Below are 19,811 nucleotides of genomic sequence, written 5' to 3' on the forward strand. Positions count from 1 at the left end.
TTTATTATCTTAACATCAACTTACACCACTCGACACCAATTGTCGATGTCATCACCATGCGTCACCAACCCCACTATACCGTCGTCGCTGTTACCGCCGCCGCATTGTACGGGTAACCTGCTCGTTTGTTTTTAAAAAAATAATTCTACTACTGTATTAAGTATAGCCGTACATTTCAAAGTGGCTAAAAAAGATACCTGTTTAAATTGAAGGACTTGTTTAAACAATTGACACAAAAATTGTTATTCCCAAATGCTACAAGCCCTGGAAACTGCCTTTCAATTTTTGTATTATTTAGTTATTTATTATTGTCCTTCTTCCCCAAGAATTTCCATAAACCGTTAAACAAAAATCATTTCATTTCTATTTAACTTCATTTTACATAAATTTCCATCTAGAAAAACACACACCAACCAAACCACATGTTTCTTTACATCATGCAATCTTCATCAACTAATTCAATTTAAATTCAAAGTCAAAAGTCCAAAACATTTGGTGTCAAAATACAATTTCAGTCTAATTCGGTGTTCCCAATCAACCATCATATATACTACTATACATACACGATGTTGTATGTATATATCTGTTGTATAGTTTTTGTAGCTAAATCATAAGTTGTATTATATAACTATTGGATCATATATATATATGCATTCTATAAGTAACACTAGTTCATCTTCTTACAAGTTAAGCAACAACAGCAGTAGTGATAATAATAATAATAATTGCAGCCGGAAAACAAAATCCAAAGTTAAGGTAACAAAAACACCTCGGATGGGTCCACCGGCGGCTAAGGTTGCTGTCTCCGGCGAGAATCAATCTCAACCGAAAGTTGTAACCGGCGATCATGGTTATGTGCTTGAAGATGTTCCTCATTTGACTGATTACATCCCTCATCTTCCTGTATGTTGTACTTAATTTATCTTAAAACACACACAAACATTTTTTGATTTTATGTTTTTGGTTTTTTATTCTGTTAATTGGTTTAGGCTGTTTAGTTTGAGGTATCCTGTTGCATTTTGTTTTTACTTTTTAATAATAGAATTATTACTACTCATTAATTTATTGTTTGATCATGTGATGATGATTTTTAGGGATTGGGGAAATGAGGTTGAAAAGTTGAAGTTGATGACTAACTTAAGAATTGATTATTCATCATAATTGTACTAGTTGAAAAATGCAATAAATTAATATAAATAAAACATAAATACTAAATATAGTATTTCTAGATAAAATTTAAATTTATACTAAAGAATATCTGTATGCATGCAACAAAATTAAATGTGTTATGGAGTTAGCATACCTTGACCTTTTTTTGCATTTTAATAATCCGAATTGCCAATGGGTTGATAGACCAGTGGCATCCTAGACCTCCAATGAAGGTTTGTTCCTTGGGCAACCAGGGCTTCGAATCCAAGGGGGCGCAGGGTTTACCCCAAATGGCATTCAATGCCGTAGATGTCGTGTCGTTTGGCGATCTATATAGGGGTTTTCCTTGTGAACTACCGTGATGGCATCCTGCCCAGTGGGTGTAGAGACCACATATGGGGTGAACAGACTCTGACCAAAAAATAAACGTTCAAAAAATAATAATATTAATAATCCGAATTTTCGTGTGTTATGCTTAATAGAACTGGTTAGATGTATTTGTCTGTGTGTGTCTTGATGTATCTTATTATTGATATTTATGTTTATGGTTTGGTTGCAGACATATCCGAATCCACTGCAGGATAATCCTGCATATGCGGTCGTTAAGTAAGTGGATCGACTCTTAAAAGAGTTCCGCTCGTTGTTGTAGTTGGTTAAGTTGGTATAGAATTGATTCTTACATACTATTATTTGTGTTTTCTCAGGCAGTACTTTGTTGATATGGATGATACTATTGCTCAAAAGGTTAGAGTTTTGCTATTTGAGTATTTTAATGGTCTGCATATAATTTTAGAATGTTACAATACGTTCCCGTCATTCTTTTATGATATGTTTTTTTTAAAAATAGGTTGGTTTCACTTTAATCCTAAAATTCTGTATTCTGATCTTATGTCATCCCTGGTTTCCTACTTTTTTAGATTGTTGTTCATGCCAATAGTCCTAGAGGCACACATTTTCGACGTGCTGGACCCCGTCAAAAGGTAAAAACCATTCGCATAACCAAACACAATTTCTGGGAATGCATCAATAAGTTAAACATAAGCTCTGATCTATATCTTACATATTACATGATGCGATGCACCTGTTCCTTTAGGTGTACTTTAAGTCGGATGACGTTCATGCTTGTATTGTCACATGTGGGGGCCTATGTCCCGGTCTCAACACCGTGATTAGAGAAATAGTTGCTAGTTTACACGACATGTATGGTGTTACAAGAATAGAAGGGATTGAAGTAAGTCAATGCTTCATTTTCAGTGGTCACTTTGTCTCTTAATAAAATATTCGTAGGCAGGCATGATCTTATATGTTATGTTAATAAATGTACAGGGAGGATACAGGGGTTTCTACTCTCGAAATACAATTCCGTTGACACCTAAAGTGGTTAACGGTATTCATAAACGGGGTGGCACCATAATAGGGACGTCACGAGGTGGCTACGATAATAAGAAGATAGTCAATAGTATTGAAGATCGGGGAATCAATCAGGTTAGATTCTGGTCAATAGAGTAAGTTCACCACTTGAATTTTGTGCTAATTTTTGTGATATCTGTATGACGTTGATGCATTTGTTTATATTAGGTATATATAATAGGAGGAGATGGAACACAAAAGGGGGCATCTGCTATCTATGAGGTTTGTTCTAGTATAATCATCAAGATTGATGCACTAATAGTTCTTCAGTTAAGACACATGTAAACATTGGATCGTTTTTGGGTTTTGCCAGGAAGTAAGAAGGCGGGGTCTTAAAGTTTCAGTTGTTGGGATTCCAAAAACTATTGATAATGACATTCCGGTAATTGATTTATGATCTATGATGGTTTTAGTCCCCTGCGGTACTATTACGATTAACTGTAAGTCAGTTATCTAAACTTGTCACTTTATCTTGTTTTACAGATTATTGATAAATCTTTTGGATTTGATACTGCTGTTGAGGAGGCTCAGCGCGCTATTAATGCAGCACATGTTGAGTCTGAGAGTAATGAGAATTGTATTGGTCTCGTTAAGTTAATGGGACGAAATAGTGGTAAGCTCTTTACGACATGCTGTTAGTTCCATCTTTTTTATGTAGAGGTGGCAAGATGGATGGGGCAGGTCAGGTTGGTTGAACCACAAAAACACCTTTTTGTCCATTTCTTAGAAATCTTAATAATTAATTAATGAATTAGTTATGAACTTATGATTACAATGACTATATCATTACATTACAATAATATTCTAAATCTTGGAGTATATTTAGGAGATTGTATGCATTAAAAAATAGACTACAGGGTGAGTATGAGTTTAACACGTTTAACCTGGATCTGTCATGCTGAATGAATTACTTTACCATTTCGACCGGCTGAGATAGACAAGAAATTGACCCTGATATAGCTAATTGTATTTCTCGAGGATATAGAAATGAGCCACAAAAAATGGGTAAAGGAGGGCACCCTGCCTCCGGAACCACATTGGATCTCCATCGTCCCACCCCATAAGGGTTATGATGCCGGTAAAATACCTTCACTTAATACCCATATGATTTGGGCATCCCTAACGATTGAACCCGCGTCTCTCATCTTCACATGTGGGCCTAAACTGCATTGGTAACGGGTACCACTCCATCTATTGATGGATTGGTGAGCCACAAATTCTTACTGGTTGGTTTACACTCTTTATATTAGGACACTAAAACGCACAATAAAGATGATTCTTATTGGTCCTTCCTTAACTTTAAGCCATTCCCGCATAGTTTTTAACTTAAATCCTTGTGCAGGGTTTATTGCAATGTATGCAACTCTTGCAAGCCGAGATGTTGATTGTTGTTTGATTCCCGAGTCACCTTTCTATCTGGAAGGACCAGGTGGTCTTTTTGAGTATATAGAAAGAAGAATAAAAGAAAACGGGCATATGGTACTTGTTGTAGCAGAAGGTGCGGGCCAGGATCTTGTTGCAGAGAGCTTAAATGATAAGGATGCCTCAGGAAATAAGCTTTTGAATGATATTGGCTTGTGGTTATCTCAAAAAATCAAGGTAAGAAACATCAGTGACAAACATAGATACACTCATACACCAATTAAAATGTTTGATCTTAATAGTCAATCTGTGTCTAAGCAAATTCTCTAATTCTTATCTGCAGAATCATTTCAAAAAACAAACAGATTTGGAGATCAACCTTAAATACATAGGTAATGAAAGGGGCATTTTCTTGTTCTTGTAGCGCAGTGTCTGGATTTGCATTTTGGAACCGAATATCAAATTATTGCGACCTTTATAATGTTTGGATACTGATATTCTGCTTCTAATTATTTGATTTCAGTTTCATTCAGACTGCAATGATGAACTAAAATAACCTATTTTTAGAGACATAATCTCATTTCAAAAAAGGGCCTTTTTTTCTCTTGCAAAAATGTTTTTTTTGGTCTTCTATCTGTTAACTCCTTAGCTGTCAAGCTTTAAAATACTAGAACTTCATGTAAAGCATAGTCAAATGTTAGTTTCTACAGTCCACAGTATTATAAGTTCAAAACTGTATCTGGTTCTGACATAATCACTTTCAAAACCAACGTCCAAACATACCCTACATCAACAAATGATATTCAATTGACAGATGCTATGTTCATGTGTTTGCCAGATCCTACATACATGATTAGAGCTGTTCCAAGCAATGCATCAGATAATGTTTACAGCACACTTCTCGCTCAAAGTGCTGTTCATGGAGCCATGGCTGGATACACTGGGTTCACCGTTGGCCCTGTGCATGGTAGAGAATGTTACCTGCCATTTTATGTAAGCTGAAATCACACGTCCAGAAAGACATTTCATTCTTGAAAAACAAACATGAGTTCACTGTGAAGTTACCTTTTTTTTCTTCTGCAGAGAATAACAGAGAAGCAAAATAGGGTTGTGATAACTGACAGGATGTGGGCAAGAATGTTATCTTCAACGAACCAGCCTAGTTTTTTGAACACAAAAGATATCATTGAGTCGATCATGGATGAAGCGCCACCAACTCAGTTGTTAGATGACCAGGTGGCAGATAATGGTGTGGTCACCAAGGAAACAATCGTTTGCTGATTAGTTGTCACGCAAATGTGCATCTGTTTTATTTCCAGTTGCAAGAATTGAATAAGCAAGTCTTGAATCACTCAAGTATATATATATATATATACCTATATGGATAAGGTCGGCATAAGAGGGATGTCCTTTACAGATTTTGATGGTCTCTGGATGAGGAGATGCGTTTTTCTTTTGATCGTTTGGGGAGACTTGTGTTTAAATAAGAAAACAGACTACTCTAACGGGTTAATGAAATGATATGGTAGTTGTATGTATGTATCACTTTATTAATGTATCTTTTATTAGCTTGGACTCGTTACAGGTAAATGACTCGATTTGAGTTATAATTATCATTTAAACATGAATCAAAGAATAAACTGTAAATGATATTGTATTAACAGTATGACGGTGAACACAACATCATCATTTTGTTTAAAAACGTGGATTACATACAACAATGGCAATTATATCCGTTCCCGCCAGGGTGAGTTGTGAACTTGTGATGATGCGGACAACATGTTATGTCATAACGTGAGATTACTAAGCCCCGTTCAGAGTATATTGTTAACTTTTATTTTATTTATCTTTAGTATTACTAAAAAAACAAATAGTTAAATAAGTAATACTAATAGTTCCAAGTCAATAGGAATAGATACGACTGAAACTTTAACTTGAAACTAAATAACTTATCATCGTATACTGTCCATAAAGTTACATATAAGAAATGGCAAATTGCCTTAATATGGACGGTTAATGTTTTCCCTGCAATAAAAGCTCTAATTTTGCCAATGAGTCATGTATCGTTAATTTTGTCAATGAAACACAGATCCATTGGGGAAAAAAAGTTTGTTTGTAATCTGTGAGGAGGTATTTATAGTTTTTTTTTTTACCATGTCTAGAGTTTGACTTTTTAATTAAAGTTAGTAAGTCTGAAGGTATTTATACAATTATACCACATCAAACGTGAATAAGTCAATTCAATAAAGTTGCGCATCTTTTGTTAGCTAAGTATCAAGAATATGTGTTTAAAAAATGTTAGTGTTATGATATATAAAAACGAAACCTGAGTCTTGCTTTAAATAGTTGTATACTTACCATAAAAATTAGGGGTGAACTTTTGATATGGAAACGTATAATATTTTTATTTACGTTAAGTGAAGCCATAAGGGTATTTTCCTAAAAAAAAATCACTAATCAGAATGAAAAATTAAAATGATATTTCAAGATAATTAATTAATTAGTGAATTTTTCTACATTTTATAGGACAAGAAAAACACTATTTATCCTGCAATACCAATTAGAAATTTTTTTTTTGTTATTTAATTGTTTTTAAAGGATCCTGTTTGTGTAAAATTTAAGTAATATTTAAGCCATTAAAAAAAATTTAAAAATTATTGAATTAACTATTTAATAATCCATAATAATTCATATAAACATTATTTATACAAATTACTACTTATTAATTCAATTATTTTAATAATTTAATTGAAAAAATGTGGAAATAACTCAACAAAGTCAATTAAAAAATAGCTGCTAGTTATCTAATTTGGAAAAACCGATAAGAAAGTGATCGAAGATCTGAAGGTCACATAATAATAAAAAGAGATAGATAAAATCAAACACGGAATTGGTCTGATCTGAGAATCTGAGAGAGAATGGGGATCAGGTTCATATTGATGGTGAACAAACAAGGGCAAACCCGTCTGGCCCAATATTACGAATACCTTACCCTTGAAGAGCGTCGTGCCCTTGAAGGTGAAATCGTTCGCAAGTGCCTCGCTCGTAACGAACAACAGGTCTCCTCTTCTTCCTTCTGAATTGGATCTATGTTTATGTAATTCACTTGTATGTTTACATATGCATAATTAGTGGAATTGATTTTAGGGAATCATTATTGTCTAATTCCAACTGTTGACACTAAACAATCACAGCCACCCTGCTCACCTTAGATTATCCTTTTGTCCTATAGGCTGGTTACCCCATTTTACGGGTTTGGATCATCCAAATCTATGGTTTATTTTACGTAAGGGCACACGGTGTGGTCACTCTGATCGCCCACGAAATAACTTGTCATTTTAGCACTATATTGAACCTCTTTTACTTTACCCATGTTTTCAGGAATACAATGTGGAGTTTAATCATTGTACTGACTGTGTCTTTGACGATGCTCGTTTCATAAGCAGGAATCCATAACCAAGCTTGAGATTAATATAATATCCATTAATAAAACAATTTCACAGCAATAAAGTTGCTTAAATAGCCAAGATAAAGTTTTTGCAGTTTTAATGTTTTATCCAATATTAGTATACGGGTATATAGGTTTTTTGGTTTTACATCGCTGGCGCCTCTTAATTACTTGAGAGTTAAAGCTATAAATTATAATCAGTTTTTTGCCAAACTGGTAAGATGGACACACAAACTACTTACTTATTTACTGTAGCTGGACTATGGCCTGCAGGTTTTAAATTACCATGTCTTGCAAAAGGCCCGGCTTGATTGATGTGTTATCTTAGCTCCATGTCCGTTTATATTGCCTCACCTCTGAACCTCCTGTTATCTTTTGGGTTAAGTTGTAGTATTTAGTTTTCGTTATCTGTTTGAGGATGTGTTGGTGACATTTCTTTTTTACTTGCTTTACAACAGTGTTCATTCGTAGAACATCGGAACTACAAGATTGTGTATAGACGTTATGCCTCATTGTTCTTTCTAGTTGGAGTCGACAATGAAGAAGTAAGATTCTGCTGCACTACATTAAGAAATATAAAAAAATTGACCGTGCCTAAACCATATGTAAATTGTGTTTCTTGATTTGCAACAAAGTTTCTGTATTGAATCAAGAAAAACATTTATTATTCTTGACAGAATGAGCTGGCGATATTGGAATTCATACATCTCTTAGTTGAAACTATGGATCGCCATTTTGGCAATGTGGTAAGTCTTTGTTGCTTCTACACAAAACTGCTTTCATGGAATATTAAGTTCTTTTCGTACTATTGATACTACGAAGCTAAAGTAACTTAATTGCATATTCTAATGGTTGCTATATTTGTAATATGAAGTGTGAGTTGGACATAATGTTTCATTTGGAGAAAGCTCATTTTATGCTAGAAGAGATGGTGATGAATGGATGTATTGTCGAGACAAGCAAGACTAACATACTGGCACCCATACAACTCTTGGACAAAGCATCATAGCAAGTTTAAGGTTTTTTTGGTTTTTTGAATTTAAAATGTAATCTTTGTTGTAATGACCAGCTATTCCGTTCGTATAACTATAAAGAGTGTGTTATTTTATTGCTGAATCAAAGGTTACTGGGTTAGTTCATTACTTTAAAGTTGGATACATCTCCTGTGAATAATGATTTTGAAATCCTGTATTAGTTTTTGTTTCGTTGATGATTATTCAAAATTTAGTGTGGGAAGTTTGTTACAGCTCACTCCATGTGATTGTGGGTTAATTCTGAAGCCTTTGAAAGCAGTTTTGCATTATTAGTAACTTATTACTATGATTTCAACTTCTAAGCTGAATTGGGGACTATCAGGCTAGTGTATACATTAAACTTGTGTTTATTTGTGCGTGTGCAGGGGTGTCTATAGGTCAAACAATTTTAGGATGTTGAAAAACTGATACTGCTGGATCCAAACAAGTTCTGGGTTATACGGTTGTGTTAAGTTTGTTTCCAGAAAAGTTCGGGTAAATACCAATATAGTTAAACGGTGCAGGTAACCCAAGCAAGATATAAAGGGATCGACTTTGGTTTGGATAGAAAAGTTTCAGGTTACATGAATAAGCATTTATATGCTTTTACAAAATTAGAGGATATTTCAACATTAATAAATTCCATGGACGATAGGACGAGATTATTTTACGCTTTTTACACACTAAATTTTGATGTATGGGGCATTTGCTGTATTCATTTCTGACTCGTAATAAGTAATCAATCGACAGTCCCTTTTGACCTTTTTATTTATCATGGTCTGTTGTTTAACATGTTAGTTAACTAGTGGTCAGGCCCGTCCAATGGACGGGTAGTCTCAAAATATATTAATCAAAGCTAAAAAATTGGATTTCAAATATATTAAATAGATATACCGAAATCAACTTGAAAATTTGCTAGCTGAATAGCCACTCCATCGGTCAAAATACTCCAAAAATTATCCGCCCAACGAAGAAACATACGAAAATTAACTCCATATAAATATTGATTTCAGTTTACCCTTTTTTTTCAACTTTAGTTAAATAAAAAATTTACAGTTTCTTATATTCTAAAAATGTAAACTATATATATAAAAGTATAATTAAATATAAATTAGGTTAAAGTGTAAATTGGTGATGGAAAATCAAAAAGTGTAAGTTCATTATTTTAAATTGGGTTAAAGTGTAAATTGGTGATGGGAAACTAAAAAGTGTAAATTAATTGTTTTAGATTGGGGTTAAAGTGTAAATTGGTGATGGAAAATCAAAAAGTATAATTAATTTAGATTAAAATTTTAAAAAATTAGAGGATTAATAAAGAGGGAGGATTAGACTCAAGGAGGTGGATTAGGGGTGCCAAGTGTACCCTAACCCCCTCTTTTAGCTATATTATAGATTAAACAAGAAAAATGGAAGGGTGGTGTGTTATGTTTGTTGTGTGTGATATTTTGGATGGGAAGTCGTATCCTTGCCTATCCTCCATTTCGTACATACATTATGATGAATTAATCAAAAAACTTGTGATAGATAGATAGGTACACTTCTCTTATCTTGTAATATATTGTTTATTTCAAACCGATCCAGCAAAGCTTAAGTAGTACCTACATCCGTAGTACATATGAGTCCACCGTGGAGACTTTTAAGATATAAAAAGGTATTGGATTCAAACCCTATATCGAGCATCTCACACTGTGCTAAAATAGTCGCCTCAAGCTATTTCTTATGGGGTGAACGTCAAAAAGACACCCTGGGTCAAGGTTGACAATCTACATATATTGTTTATTTCGGATTTCACCTATACGTAAATGTTAATTAAGAAAAAAATGTCTTAGTATTCATGTTATGCCAAAATTTTAATGTGAAACATATTCAACCAATAAGTAAATAGTATTAATGAAATAGTGATCAAATGTTGTATTATTCATGCTTACCAAGTACCAACCATTGAAAACCATAACCATTTGTTCAAAGTATATTGTTGATATAATTTTTCTTTTCTGCAAAAGCCGAACAATCATTTGAATTATAAATGGCTCCAGTCCAAAGTTTGGAAAGGAGCAAAAAATGAGTGCATCTCCAAAGTCCAAACAGGATATTAATCAGAATCCACAAGATACTACCCACATAAGAAACCAACATAATTTTTGAATTCAAACTACGCTTCTTTCTCCAACGTGGATCCAACACTGAATACCCCATCTGTGCTTATCTAACTAAAGATGATCTATCTAAATGAAATCCATAAGAGAGAGATGTTTTGAAGATGTGGAAACACGTCAAAATCCCCTTAGGTCGGCTTCATATCTGCCGGCTCGGCAGGCATGAAAGATAGTATTGTTCCAACGCCAAATAAGCTACAGTAAAGAAAGCGGGTAACAAACTCAAAGGCTGGCAATTGGGTACCTGTTAAGACCTGTTAAAGTACTTGTTAAGCAAAAAATGTATTATGCAACTTTTTCTATTTTTAAAAATAATTGTTTTTAATATTTTAAAGTTCAACATTTAACTTTTTTGATACATAAAACGAATAACTGTCAAACTCAAATCATCAAAGACAAGTGTTAAATGAGTCATTTTCATGTTTTAAAGCTGAGAATTTTATGCGCACCGAACCTGTTAAGACACGATTTGCCAGCCTTACTCTGCCTAAAAGATAAGTTTATCATGAATCTTCAATGAATAATTTGAAGTTCATTACATTCTCAGTTGAGTGATCAATTTGTGCCGCAAATGAATATTAGTAATCTAGCATTGTATTTCACTTCTATATGTACATCCATTATGTGAATCAATCTTTACTGGTTTGTTTTACTGATGTTTCTTTATTATCTGTTTATATATATTTTCTCAACGATTGGGATATATACGGATCGATAAACTGAACATCATGAATTGTATTTAGTCAAGGACACAAACATTGGGACATACAGACTTTGAACATGAATCAAGGCAATACATACACTCAGCTCGAAGATAATACATCTTGAAAGATTTACAGTTTCCTACTATTGCCAAACAATCTGGATAGATTTCCTTTAGTATATTTAATTCAAACTTCACCATCTGAGCCTTTCAGGGAAATACTGGAAAAAAGAAACAGAAGATATCCGAAATCAGAGGACATTCAACAAGATTTATACGAGATTCTTTTTAGGAATAATCGATGGGATAGTGGCTCACCTTTTCAATTAGGGATAGATAGTAAGGCTTGACCTTTTCTACGTCGACACGTACTTTGCTTTTACTGTAAAGGTCATACTTGCTGCAAGCAAACAAAATTAATCTTTAGAACTATAAAATGATTTGATACCGTTAATTGTGAACGAGTTTGGAGGCGGGCTTACTTGAATACATGAAGCCATTTCAAGTTCTCAGCATCCTCTTGGTTCATCAAATGCTTATACGCTCCAGCACGATGCAATGCTGTCAACAATCCATCAGAATAAGATTTAATATCCGATCGGTACCTATTCCATTTGTTTTTTTGAGAAAATAATACTTAGCAATTATAAAGTTTTAGTAGCTTACGATAGAAAGAATGGTAACGAATAATGAATAGGCCCGCTTGAGGCAGAGTAGTTCCATTTTCCTTAGCCACCTGCAAATGTATACATTATTGAGCTTTTAGTTTGAACTCCTTATCCATATAATTAGTATTGTATTAAGTTCAAATAATAAATGGAACAAGATAATATACCAAGTACATGTAGTCATCATGGCCCCAAGAGATCATAACATTCTCTAGTCCACATCCTTCTGAATAGATTCCGTTCTTAGTCTGATAAACAGGATTGTTAGTATCCGGGTTTTCCTTGAAATACTGCAAGCAACATAAAGTAAAAGTTAATTTATATTTTGTGAAATACTAAAACGAAATTAAGGATATCTTAAAATTCTATACATCTTGGTCACTAGATCATATGATATTGATATGGGTTTAATTAATTACCTTGTGGTGAACAATGGATTCGTCAAACGCACAACCAAGAGGGTGTGTGTCACCCACAACAGCCCATTGTGGAAGTTCTCCAAATTGTGGAAGGAGCAGAACTTTTCCAAGGTCTGCAATATAATCATCAAAAAGGAATTAATTATCATATAAACTTAATCAATTGACAATGTATAACAAGCCCACATCTAGGTTAATAAATTGGCATGCAAATGTGTACCATGAATGAGGGCAGTCAAGTGAAGCCAATCTTCGTTTGGATAGTCTTTCCTAATGGCTTCGGCTGTCTGCAACAAATGCTCGATTTGTGGCTCATCCAAATCGGGATCGCTATCGTCCACAACCTCGTTCAATAACTCGCAACATTCCCAAATGCTCATCTCCAACTTATCCAATTTCTTGTACTCTTCCCTCATCCTTTTCACCTACACATACATACATTATTCCCATCATCCACAATTAATTAATATCCACAAACTTTATAATAGATATCGATTAATGCTTACAAAGTCATATGTTTGGTTTATGTGGTTCATCCTGTAAAAGTCCTCAACTTGCTTATGTCGTTCGCACTCGACATCATAGTCTCTGTTTACAAATTAAAACACATCACAAGACCGACCTTATTATTGTGAATTTCCATTCATCTATTAATTCTCCAAAAAAAACTACTGTAATTCAATTCAACAAGTAGTGTAAATTATGAAACCTGAAAGTGTGACCAAAAGCATTAATTTCGGGGGCATCAAAACCACCGCTAGCCACATTGTTAGGCACCACAAACCCTCCATCCAATACCAATTCATTGCTATCACAATAATGGTTCTTGTTTTCCACCACTTGTGAATCTATACATCACACAACCAACCAATTCAATAATAATTTGTAATAACATGCTACTACATATATATATCATATGTGTACCAAAAAATAATGTAATGTGTATATTACTGTAAAAAACAATACATGGATCATGAATTAACTTACCGGGTAGAGATTGCTCAATGCAAACAGTCATATTGACAAATCAAGAGAATACTAAGTATATATCCACAAAATCAAATATGACACAATTGGTTTGGTTTTGTTGATATGAATATATATTGGGTTTATGAAAAGATGGTGGCTTCTTTATAGTGTCGAGAAAGAGGTCCTTGTTTGCTATTTGTAAAAAATTAGAGTCCTCAACTGAAATTCTACTAACATTTATACCTATCTGTTTCCATCTCTATTAAAACGCGCCAATTACATTTATCCATACTTTACCCACTCTCACGTCTAGAGCGTGCAATATATGAACTGAATATTAACAGAAAGTGGGGTACACGCGCGTGGAAGATAGAGTGAGAAAAGTGACTCAAATCCTACGTGTGATAACAGCTAAATTCAGAGATGAGAGTGAATCTACGGGGTACTGAGTCATAAGCTGATGATATTTTGACTTATAATTAATTTTCTTAGCTGTTTTCTTGTAGATATTTTTTCATCTAGCGTCTATATTTTGACACGTCATAGATTATAACATATCTTTGAGTCACAAATTTCGGCCCTTTGGAAAATGTTATTTAAAACATGTTATTATTTGTGAATATCTATACCTATACCTATCCATCTATTATACCAACAAAATATTGTGTCATCCCACTTGCATGACATTAACAAAACTGTTAAAACTCAAAAGTTTGTTTTCATATCTCAAAATATTGTATACCACAATTGCTGCAAATTGGTGATGTGCAACTTGGAAAAAATATATTAAATTGATGCTTTTGATATATTTTATATTTGAGTTATGTATTTTTTTTTTTTCATTCTAAAAGAACTGATAAATACAGGTTCCACATGAATATACGCGTGAATATCGTTTCAATAGTGTATAAAATGTCGGTGGATAAAGATTAAAGTTAACGCATAAATTTGCATTATATTTAGTTTTCAACTCGATTTTAGACCCGTGTCCAACACTGGACACGGGATTTACGATATTAACAATATTAGATCTTCATACATTTAAGTCATAAAAGCTTACAATTTAAAAAAAACACGGTTTTAAGTGTTATATTTTGCAAGTTGTAGTACAATAATCATAGGTTCCTCATTGTCATTGTCATTATTAGCCTAGACATATTGATGGAATTTTTTATCATAGTCATTCAACAAGGCACATGCTATATATAATAATTTCTCCATTATAGAATATTTTGGAACAGATATACTCATAATGTGATATTATTAGGAAAAATAATTAAGAATTAAAATATAAACATATTTGTGATTCTGTATTTGACATTTAAGTATATGTATTTAATCATGATGCGCGTTCATAACACGCATATGTTTATTTTCAATCACTTGTTCTATGATAATATGATAGGATTGTTTTTATATTCTTTGATAACAATTAGGACTCTTCTAATATTTGTTAATAAGTCATTAGGTTTTCAAATTATTTTTTGTAGAAAATATTTCATATGTTAAAATTTTTTTTACTTAATTAAATGATTGTAAATTTTAAAAAATTTCTGTCAAGTTGATAGTTAAAAATAAATATAAATGAAGTATTCAGGGCTAAAAAGTGTAAGTTATTGATAGAAAACAAAAAACTATAAATCAGTGAGACTTTTTATACAAATTAATATAAATATTAATATAATAATATATTTGGATAATGATTATTATAATTTTTAATTTGTAGTTTATCTAAATGATGACATCATCAAAAGTATTTGATGAAATCGAACGATGTAATTGGTTAATTAATCATTAGTTCAACTGTCTTATAGTATATATTAAGATTAAGATAAGATGGACCTTCCCTTGCTTCAATGTGCTTTTCCCGATTTTAATCTATATCCCAACTCATAAAATTGTAAATCACTAAGATTTTGATCCTATCCTAATAAAAAAGATAATTTGTCTTATCAATCCCTATATAAATAATAACGTCATATATCTTATTAATTAATATCGATAAAGAATAACATAGTACACGACACCAAACTAAGTATTTTACCCCTTGGAGCATATGGAAGACAAGAAATGAAGATGTGTTTCAAGGTGTTGGGTTCTCCTCTCAAAAAGCATTTGAAGATACACAATCTATAGGGTTCCTTTGGGTGAAAAACAGGGCGCAGAAGGTTGCTATAACTTAGGAGAATTGGAAATAATTTTGTTTTGTAGATATATACTATATATTGTTTGGGTGTATGTAAACTCATATTGGTGATTATATTTGTATTTACGTGAAAGTTCAATGATATTAATATCCATTCCAAAAAAAAAAGTATTTTACCCATCAGGCCATCAACCCTATATGAAATTAGTGTATGCTTAAATTAACAGGTTCGAAACCCAATTTACATTTTTAAAATCATTAACAAAACAAATTTGATAAGAATGAAAGGCATTTAAAAATCAAAAATCTTACCACAAATGGCCAAATGCCCTTTGTTCGTTGTATTCTTTTAGGTTATGTTTGATTGAATAGAATGAAATAACAAAACATGTAATGTAATATTGAACATTATAGTTGAATAACCCATTATCATCCTTTTTTTTATTTATTACGGAGTATTAGATATCTTATTCGTAATTTACACGAATGCTTAAGATAATAAAAGTGAACCTAAATTGTTCGGAAACCCCAAATAATCAACTCTTAAAATGACATTCAAACCCCTGTAGGCTAATAGAATTCCTAAGTTTAGAGACATTACAAAATAAAATAAATAAAAAATGAGAAAAAATACCTCATAATACAGCTAAATGTTAATTCAACATATGTCACTGTTGAGTTGTAAGGGGAATATAAACTAAATGCAGTATACTTTTGCCTTTGTACAATTGCTCTTACTAAATAGTTTGGATTGGATTTTGTTATCGCAAAACCTAAATGCAATCTTTAGTCATTGACTCGTTATTTATCGTACCGTTAACAATTTTGGAACAAGTTCTAAAACTTAGGTTCTACACATTATTCTGTTGATTCGATTCTTTATGGCAACTACATATACAGTAATACAGACATGCTAGATGTCGACTTTACGAATCAGATCAAGGACTCTAGCTTTAGAACAGAGGTAATATTGTCAAAAACATGAAACTTCAAACACATCATATTAACATACAATACCATAAAAGAAATTTCAAATTTGTTATTTTTATATAAGATGTACCTTTAGCCATGACGGATCGAGTTAATGGGTACTGTAATCTCTAGGTCAATGTCAGTGAAAATCCTCGTAACTCAATGGTTAGTAATGTCATATATTAACTGTTTTGACAACTGAAGATGAAGTTTGTGAATTGTGAATTTTTGATAATGTTATTTATGGGACAAAACCTAATCTAATCTAATACTAGTAACCGTCAACTGCGTCTATCTGATATAGTCACATATTATAGCCCATTAAAAGTAGTCCAACCCATTTTGTATATTTGAGTACTGGGCTTTTCGGGCTAGAAATATGCGCTTACTAATCTACCCACACTGGTATTTGCCCTTTAGGAGCATAACTAAAATGCCCTCAAGAGTCAAGGCCTCAAATCTCAATAATCAAATTCTCTTTTACCCCTTTGGTAGGTAATGACTCTACACAAAATATTTTTTTATATGCAAAAATGTTTTTTTCTTATCATACATAAAATTATATATATGCATCAAACAGTCTTATGATACAACCATGGTCATGTATAGACTTTTGTATATAACAAATGCCTATTGATACTAATTATGTTCCATTCTTATTAGTATTGTTATTTCGAAAAACAATATTGAAATTGTATGTTTGTAATTAGACATAACAACCATATATATGCAAAAGTAGGTGTCAAAGGTGTGTGCAAGTATATTTCTACTTATAACTACGCACCCATATAATACGGCGAAATTAACCACTTTGTAGTGGATGATGAATGGTGATAGTCATGATTTGTTTTGCTTCACAACTACTTTTGTTTATAAAGTTAAATGTACTAAATGGTTGTCGAAATACATATATAATTAAAAGTCTTAATAATTGGAAACGGTTATAGTTGAAAGTAGCATATATTTAAAAAATCAATAGTTAAATTTATAATTTTGGATAATGTATGAAAACAAGTGATTGTAATGGATTAAAGTATATATATATATATATATATATATACACATTAATTTCTTAATGTATAATAAACAAATGTAGATATATCTAGCATATATCATGTATATTTTATGTATACATTAAATTATTGTAACTTTATAATAATTGTGTCTGCATACGTATATGCTCGTATATATAGTCTTTAAAATTAATGAGAAAGGATTAACGGTGGCAATCGTTTGTGTTATCAACATCAATTGCTTTAGTCACATCATAAGCATCGTATTCAGGTATCCTTTTCTTCCATAATGCCTACCACACGTGACATCAATATATAGATCGATCGACTTTGCTTACTTTAATCACCATTTTTATCGCAATTTCTTAATTAATATCTCAATCCTTCAAAAGACTTTTCAATATTTAGATTAAAATAATGCAAAGAATAGCAACATCTTCAAAATAATTCTTAATTAATTGTTGCAGATAAAAATGTTAAATATGTCAATTTCTTAATTAATATCTCAATCCTTAAATATGTTAGCTTATATTGAAATATAAAAGTTTCTTATACATGCTTATAGTTTAATCATAAAGATGTGAAAAGAAGCCGATTTAAGAAAAGAATTTTTGAAATAAAATCATTAGTAGTATGTACCGACATATTTACAAAGTGTATCTTTTTTTTAGATTTCCGAACCATTTTTGCTCGAGTGGACTACTACGTACTCAATCTACGGATCACCTCGACCCACAGTCCACACTAACTAAAACAATAAACACCTTCCAATCAAATCTATTCTAAGGTGCCCGGAGGCAGGGGAAACAAAGGAAGGGTCGACAAGGGCTAACTACATACTGATTGGTTAATTTCCCTCGACGACGTAAACAACTAAAATAAAAAAAAATTCCAAAAATCCTCATAATCCGGCCAGCTATCTTATCGTAACTTTGCACGTACAGATCACTTTCTATTTAGTTACGCCAATACGTGTGTATATCGGGTGTATATCTATACTAGCTAGAAAGTAGATAGTTCTGGTCGAAGGCACTACACACGATCAAATTAATTAAACTCGATCGAGAAAGCTTATTTATTCATTAGAGAGTGGTGTAATTTTGATCACGGCCTGCATCGACCGATATCAACGTACGTTGGGGTATGTTTGACTTCGAAGGATATATATATGATCTGGCATATAAGTGCACGTTTGTGGAATGTTCCGATGGGCACGGAGCTATAGAAGGGCCAATTTTATTTTCTTTTCATGCTAATTAATTAATTAAATAAGTGCGTGCAGTGGGTCCTTAATCTTTTAGGATGAAGAATGTTGATCGACTTTTTGGAAATTATTAAGGCAAATCTCATTCAATCGACAAAAATGTTACTCGTACTAGCTAGCTAGTACTATTGATAACGTTCATGGGTTACACTATTGTGATCATTAATTATGGTTGCTAGAATGAAAAATTAAATTTTGATTGTCCATATACATACATACATATATTCATTGTTAATATGAGAGTGAGACTTCAACATATATATATATATATATATATATATATATATATATATATATATATATATAATTTCATACTGTATGATCTATCGAAGAAGAACTGCGCGCCCACATGATAGATGACCTCGATCTCATTGAAGTTGATCCCATTATTCTTTGATCGATTTATTATATCAATATAAACTGAAGCTAGACTATTTGCAAGATATAGATATATAATTAATTGCAATCTTATAATTAGTTACATGTTTTATAGTTAATTAATTTGATCATTAATCATGCAAACTCTTTCCGTTATTAGCTAACAACACAGGCACGCGTTAGTTCTTTAATTAGGTGATTTTCTTGGGCTTATTATACACATGTATATAGTTATTTTAAGTTAGCATTTTGATGGCTACGTTGAGGTAACTTGTAACATCATTTAATTTGTATTGAGGTTATCGAGTCGATCGGTTGTTCTGTTTCTCAATGATCATACTAGCTATTTCTGTATGTATCATTTTCAGGCGTAGGTGATGTGTAACTACTAAAAGAAACCTATATATTAAAGTCTTGGTAACTGAGAATGTACGTGTATATATGATGGTTAATTTACAATATATATTACTCCGTATTTTTGCATTTCAGAAACGAAATTAAAAGGAACGAACGCTCAAGGAACATTAAAAATTAATTTGTATGTCACTATCAAACCTCGAACAATACATATTAATCTAAGCCTAAATAAGTTGTAAATCTAATATTCGATACTGGCCGGGTATAAAGCTGATGTTTCATGGTTCCAAAAGAATACATGTATGTATGATTCGTTTTCTGAGCAAAAGAAATTTTATCAGAAACGCGTGTCATCACTTGGCTTTTTGTCATTTAAATAATAAA

The 19,811-nt window shown here is 32.3% G+C and overlaps 3 protein-coding genes across 3 annotated transcripts; 2 read left to right on the forward strand and 1 right to left on the reverse strand.

Moving 5' to 3' along the window:
* Positions 1-322: 322 nt before the first annotated feature.
* Positions 323-5,511, forward strand: LOC122591128 (ATP-dependent 6-phosphofructokinase 6-like). The gene is made up of 13 exons (XM_043763342.1): positions 323-903; positions 1,709-1,755; positions 1,854-1,893; positions 2,067-2,129; positions 2,243-2,380; positions 2,476-2,634; positions 2,728-2,781; positions 2,873-2,941; positions 3,043-3,172; positions 3,902-4,158; positions 4,265-4,313; positions 4,760-4,914; positions 5,005-5,511. The coding sequence occupies exons 1-13, from the start codon at positions 649-651 to the stop codon at positions 5,200-5,202; spliced, it is 1,614 nt and encodes a 537-aa protein (XP_043619277.1). The 5' UTR covers positions 323-648; the 3' UTR covers positions 5,203-5,511.
* Positions 5,512-6,709: 1,198 nt separating this feature from the next.
* On the forward strand, positions 6,710-8,518 carry LOC122593047 (AP-4 complex subunit sigma). The gene is made up of 4 exons (XM_043765389.1): positions 6,710-6,980; positions 7,828-7,914; positions 8,047-8,115; positions 8,244-8,518. The coding sequence occupies exons 1-4, from the start codon at positions 6,840-6,842 to the stop codon at positions 8,376-8,378; spliced, it is 432 nt and encodes a 143-aa protein (XP_043621324.1). The 5' UTR covers positions 6,710-6,839; the 3' UTR covers positions 8,379-8,518.
* A 2,735-nt stretch (positions 8,519-11,253) lies between these two features.
* On the reverse strand, positions 11,254-13,437 carry LOC122591319 (inositol oxygenase 2). Its single transcript, XM_043763576.1, has 10 exons — positions 13,316-13,437; positions 13,038-13,176; positions 12,835-12,916; positions 12,549-12,753; positions 12,329-12,441; positions 12,077-12,199; positions 11,908-11,977; positions 11,724-11,802; positions 11,560-11,641; positions 11,254-11,462 (listed from the first exon to the last, which is right to left on the reverse strand). The coding sequence occupies exons 1-10, from the start codon at positions 13,344-13,346 to the stop codon at positions 11,436-11,438; spliced, it is 951 nt and encodes a 316-aa protein (XP_043619511.1). The 5' UTR covers positions 13,347-13,437; the 3' UTR covers positions 11,254-11,435.
* Between the last annotated feature and the right edge of the window lie 6,374 nt (positions 13,438-19,811).

Source organism: Erigeron canadensis, chromosome 3 (genome assembly GCF_010389155.1).
Source record: "Erigeron canadensis isolate Cc75 chromosome 3, C_canadensis_v1, whole genome shotgun sequence".
NCBI classification, from domain to species: domain Eukaryota; kingdom Viridiplantae; phylum Streptophyta; class Magnoliopsida; order Asterales; family Asteraceae; genus Erigeron; species Erigeron canadensis.

Coding starts and splice junctions, on each gene's coding strand:
- LOC122591319 (XM_043763576.1), bottom strand. CDS start 13,346: ATGACTGTTTGCATTGAGCAATCTCTACCCG. Junction 11,803..11,907: donor TCGTTACCATTCTTTCTATC/GTAAGCTACTAA, acceptor GATTGTTGACAG/CATTGCATCGTGCTGGAGCG. Junction 11,463..11,559: donor ATCTATCCCTAATTGAAAAG/GTGAGCCACTAT, acceptor TCTTTTTTCCAG/TATTTCCCTGAAAGGCTCAG.
- LOC122591128 (XM_043763342.1), top strand. CDS start 649: ATGCATTCTATAAGTAACACTAGTTCATCTTCTTACAAGTTAAGCAAC. Junction 904..1,708: donor ATTACATCCCTCATCTTCCT/GTATGTTGTACT, acceptor GTTTGGTTGCAG/ACATATCCGAATCCACTGCA. Junction 4,915..5,004: donor AATGTTACCTGCCATTTTAT/GTAAGCTGAAAT, acceptor TTTCTTCTGCAG/AGAATAACAGAGAAGCAAAA.
- LOC122593047 (XM_043765389.1), top strand. CDS start 6,840: ATGGGGATCAGGTTCATATTGATGGTGAACAAACAAGGGCAAACCCGT. Junction 7,915..8,046: donor TTGGAGTCGACAATGAAGAA/GTAAGATTCTGC, acceptor TATTCTTGACAG/AATGAGCTGGCGATATTGGA. Junction 8,116..8,243: donor ATCGCCATTTTGGCAATGTG/GTAAGTCTTTGT, acceptor TGTAATATGAAG/TGTGAGTTGGACATAATGTT.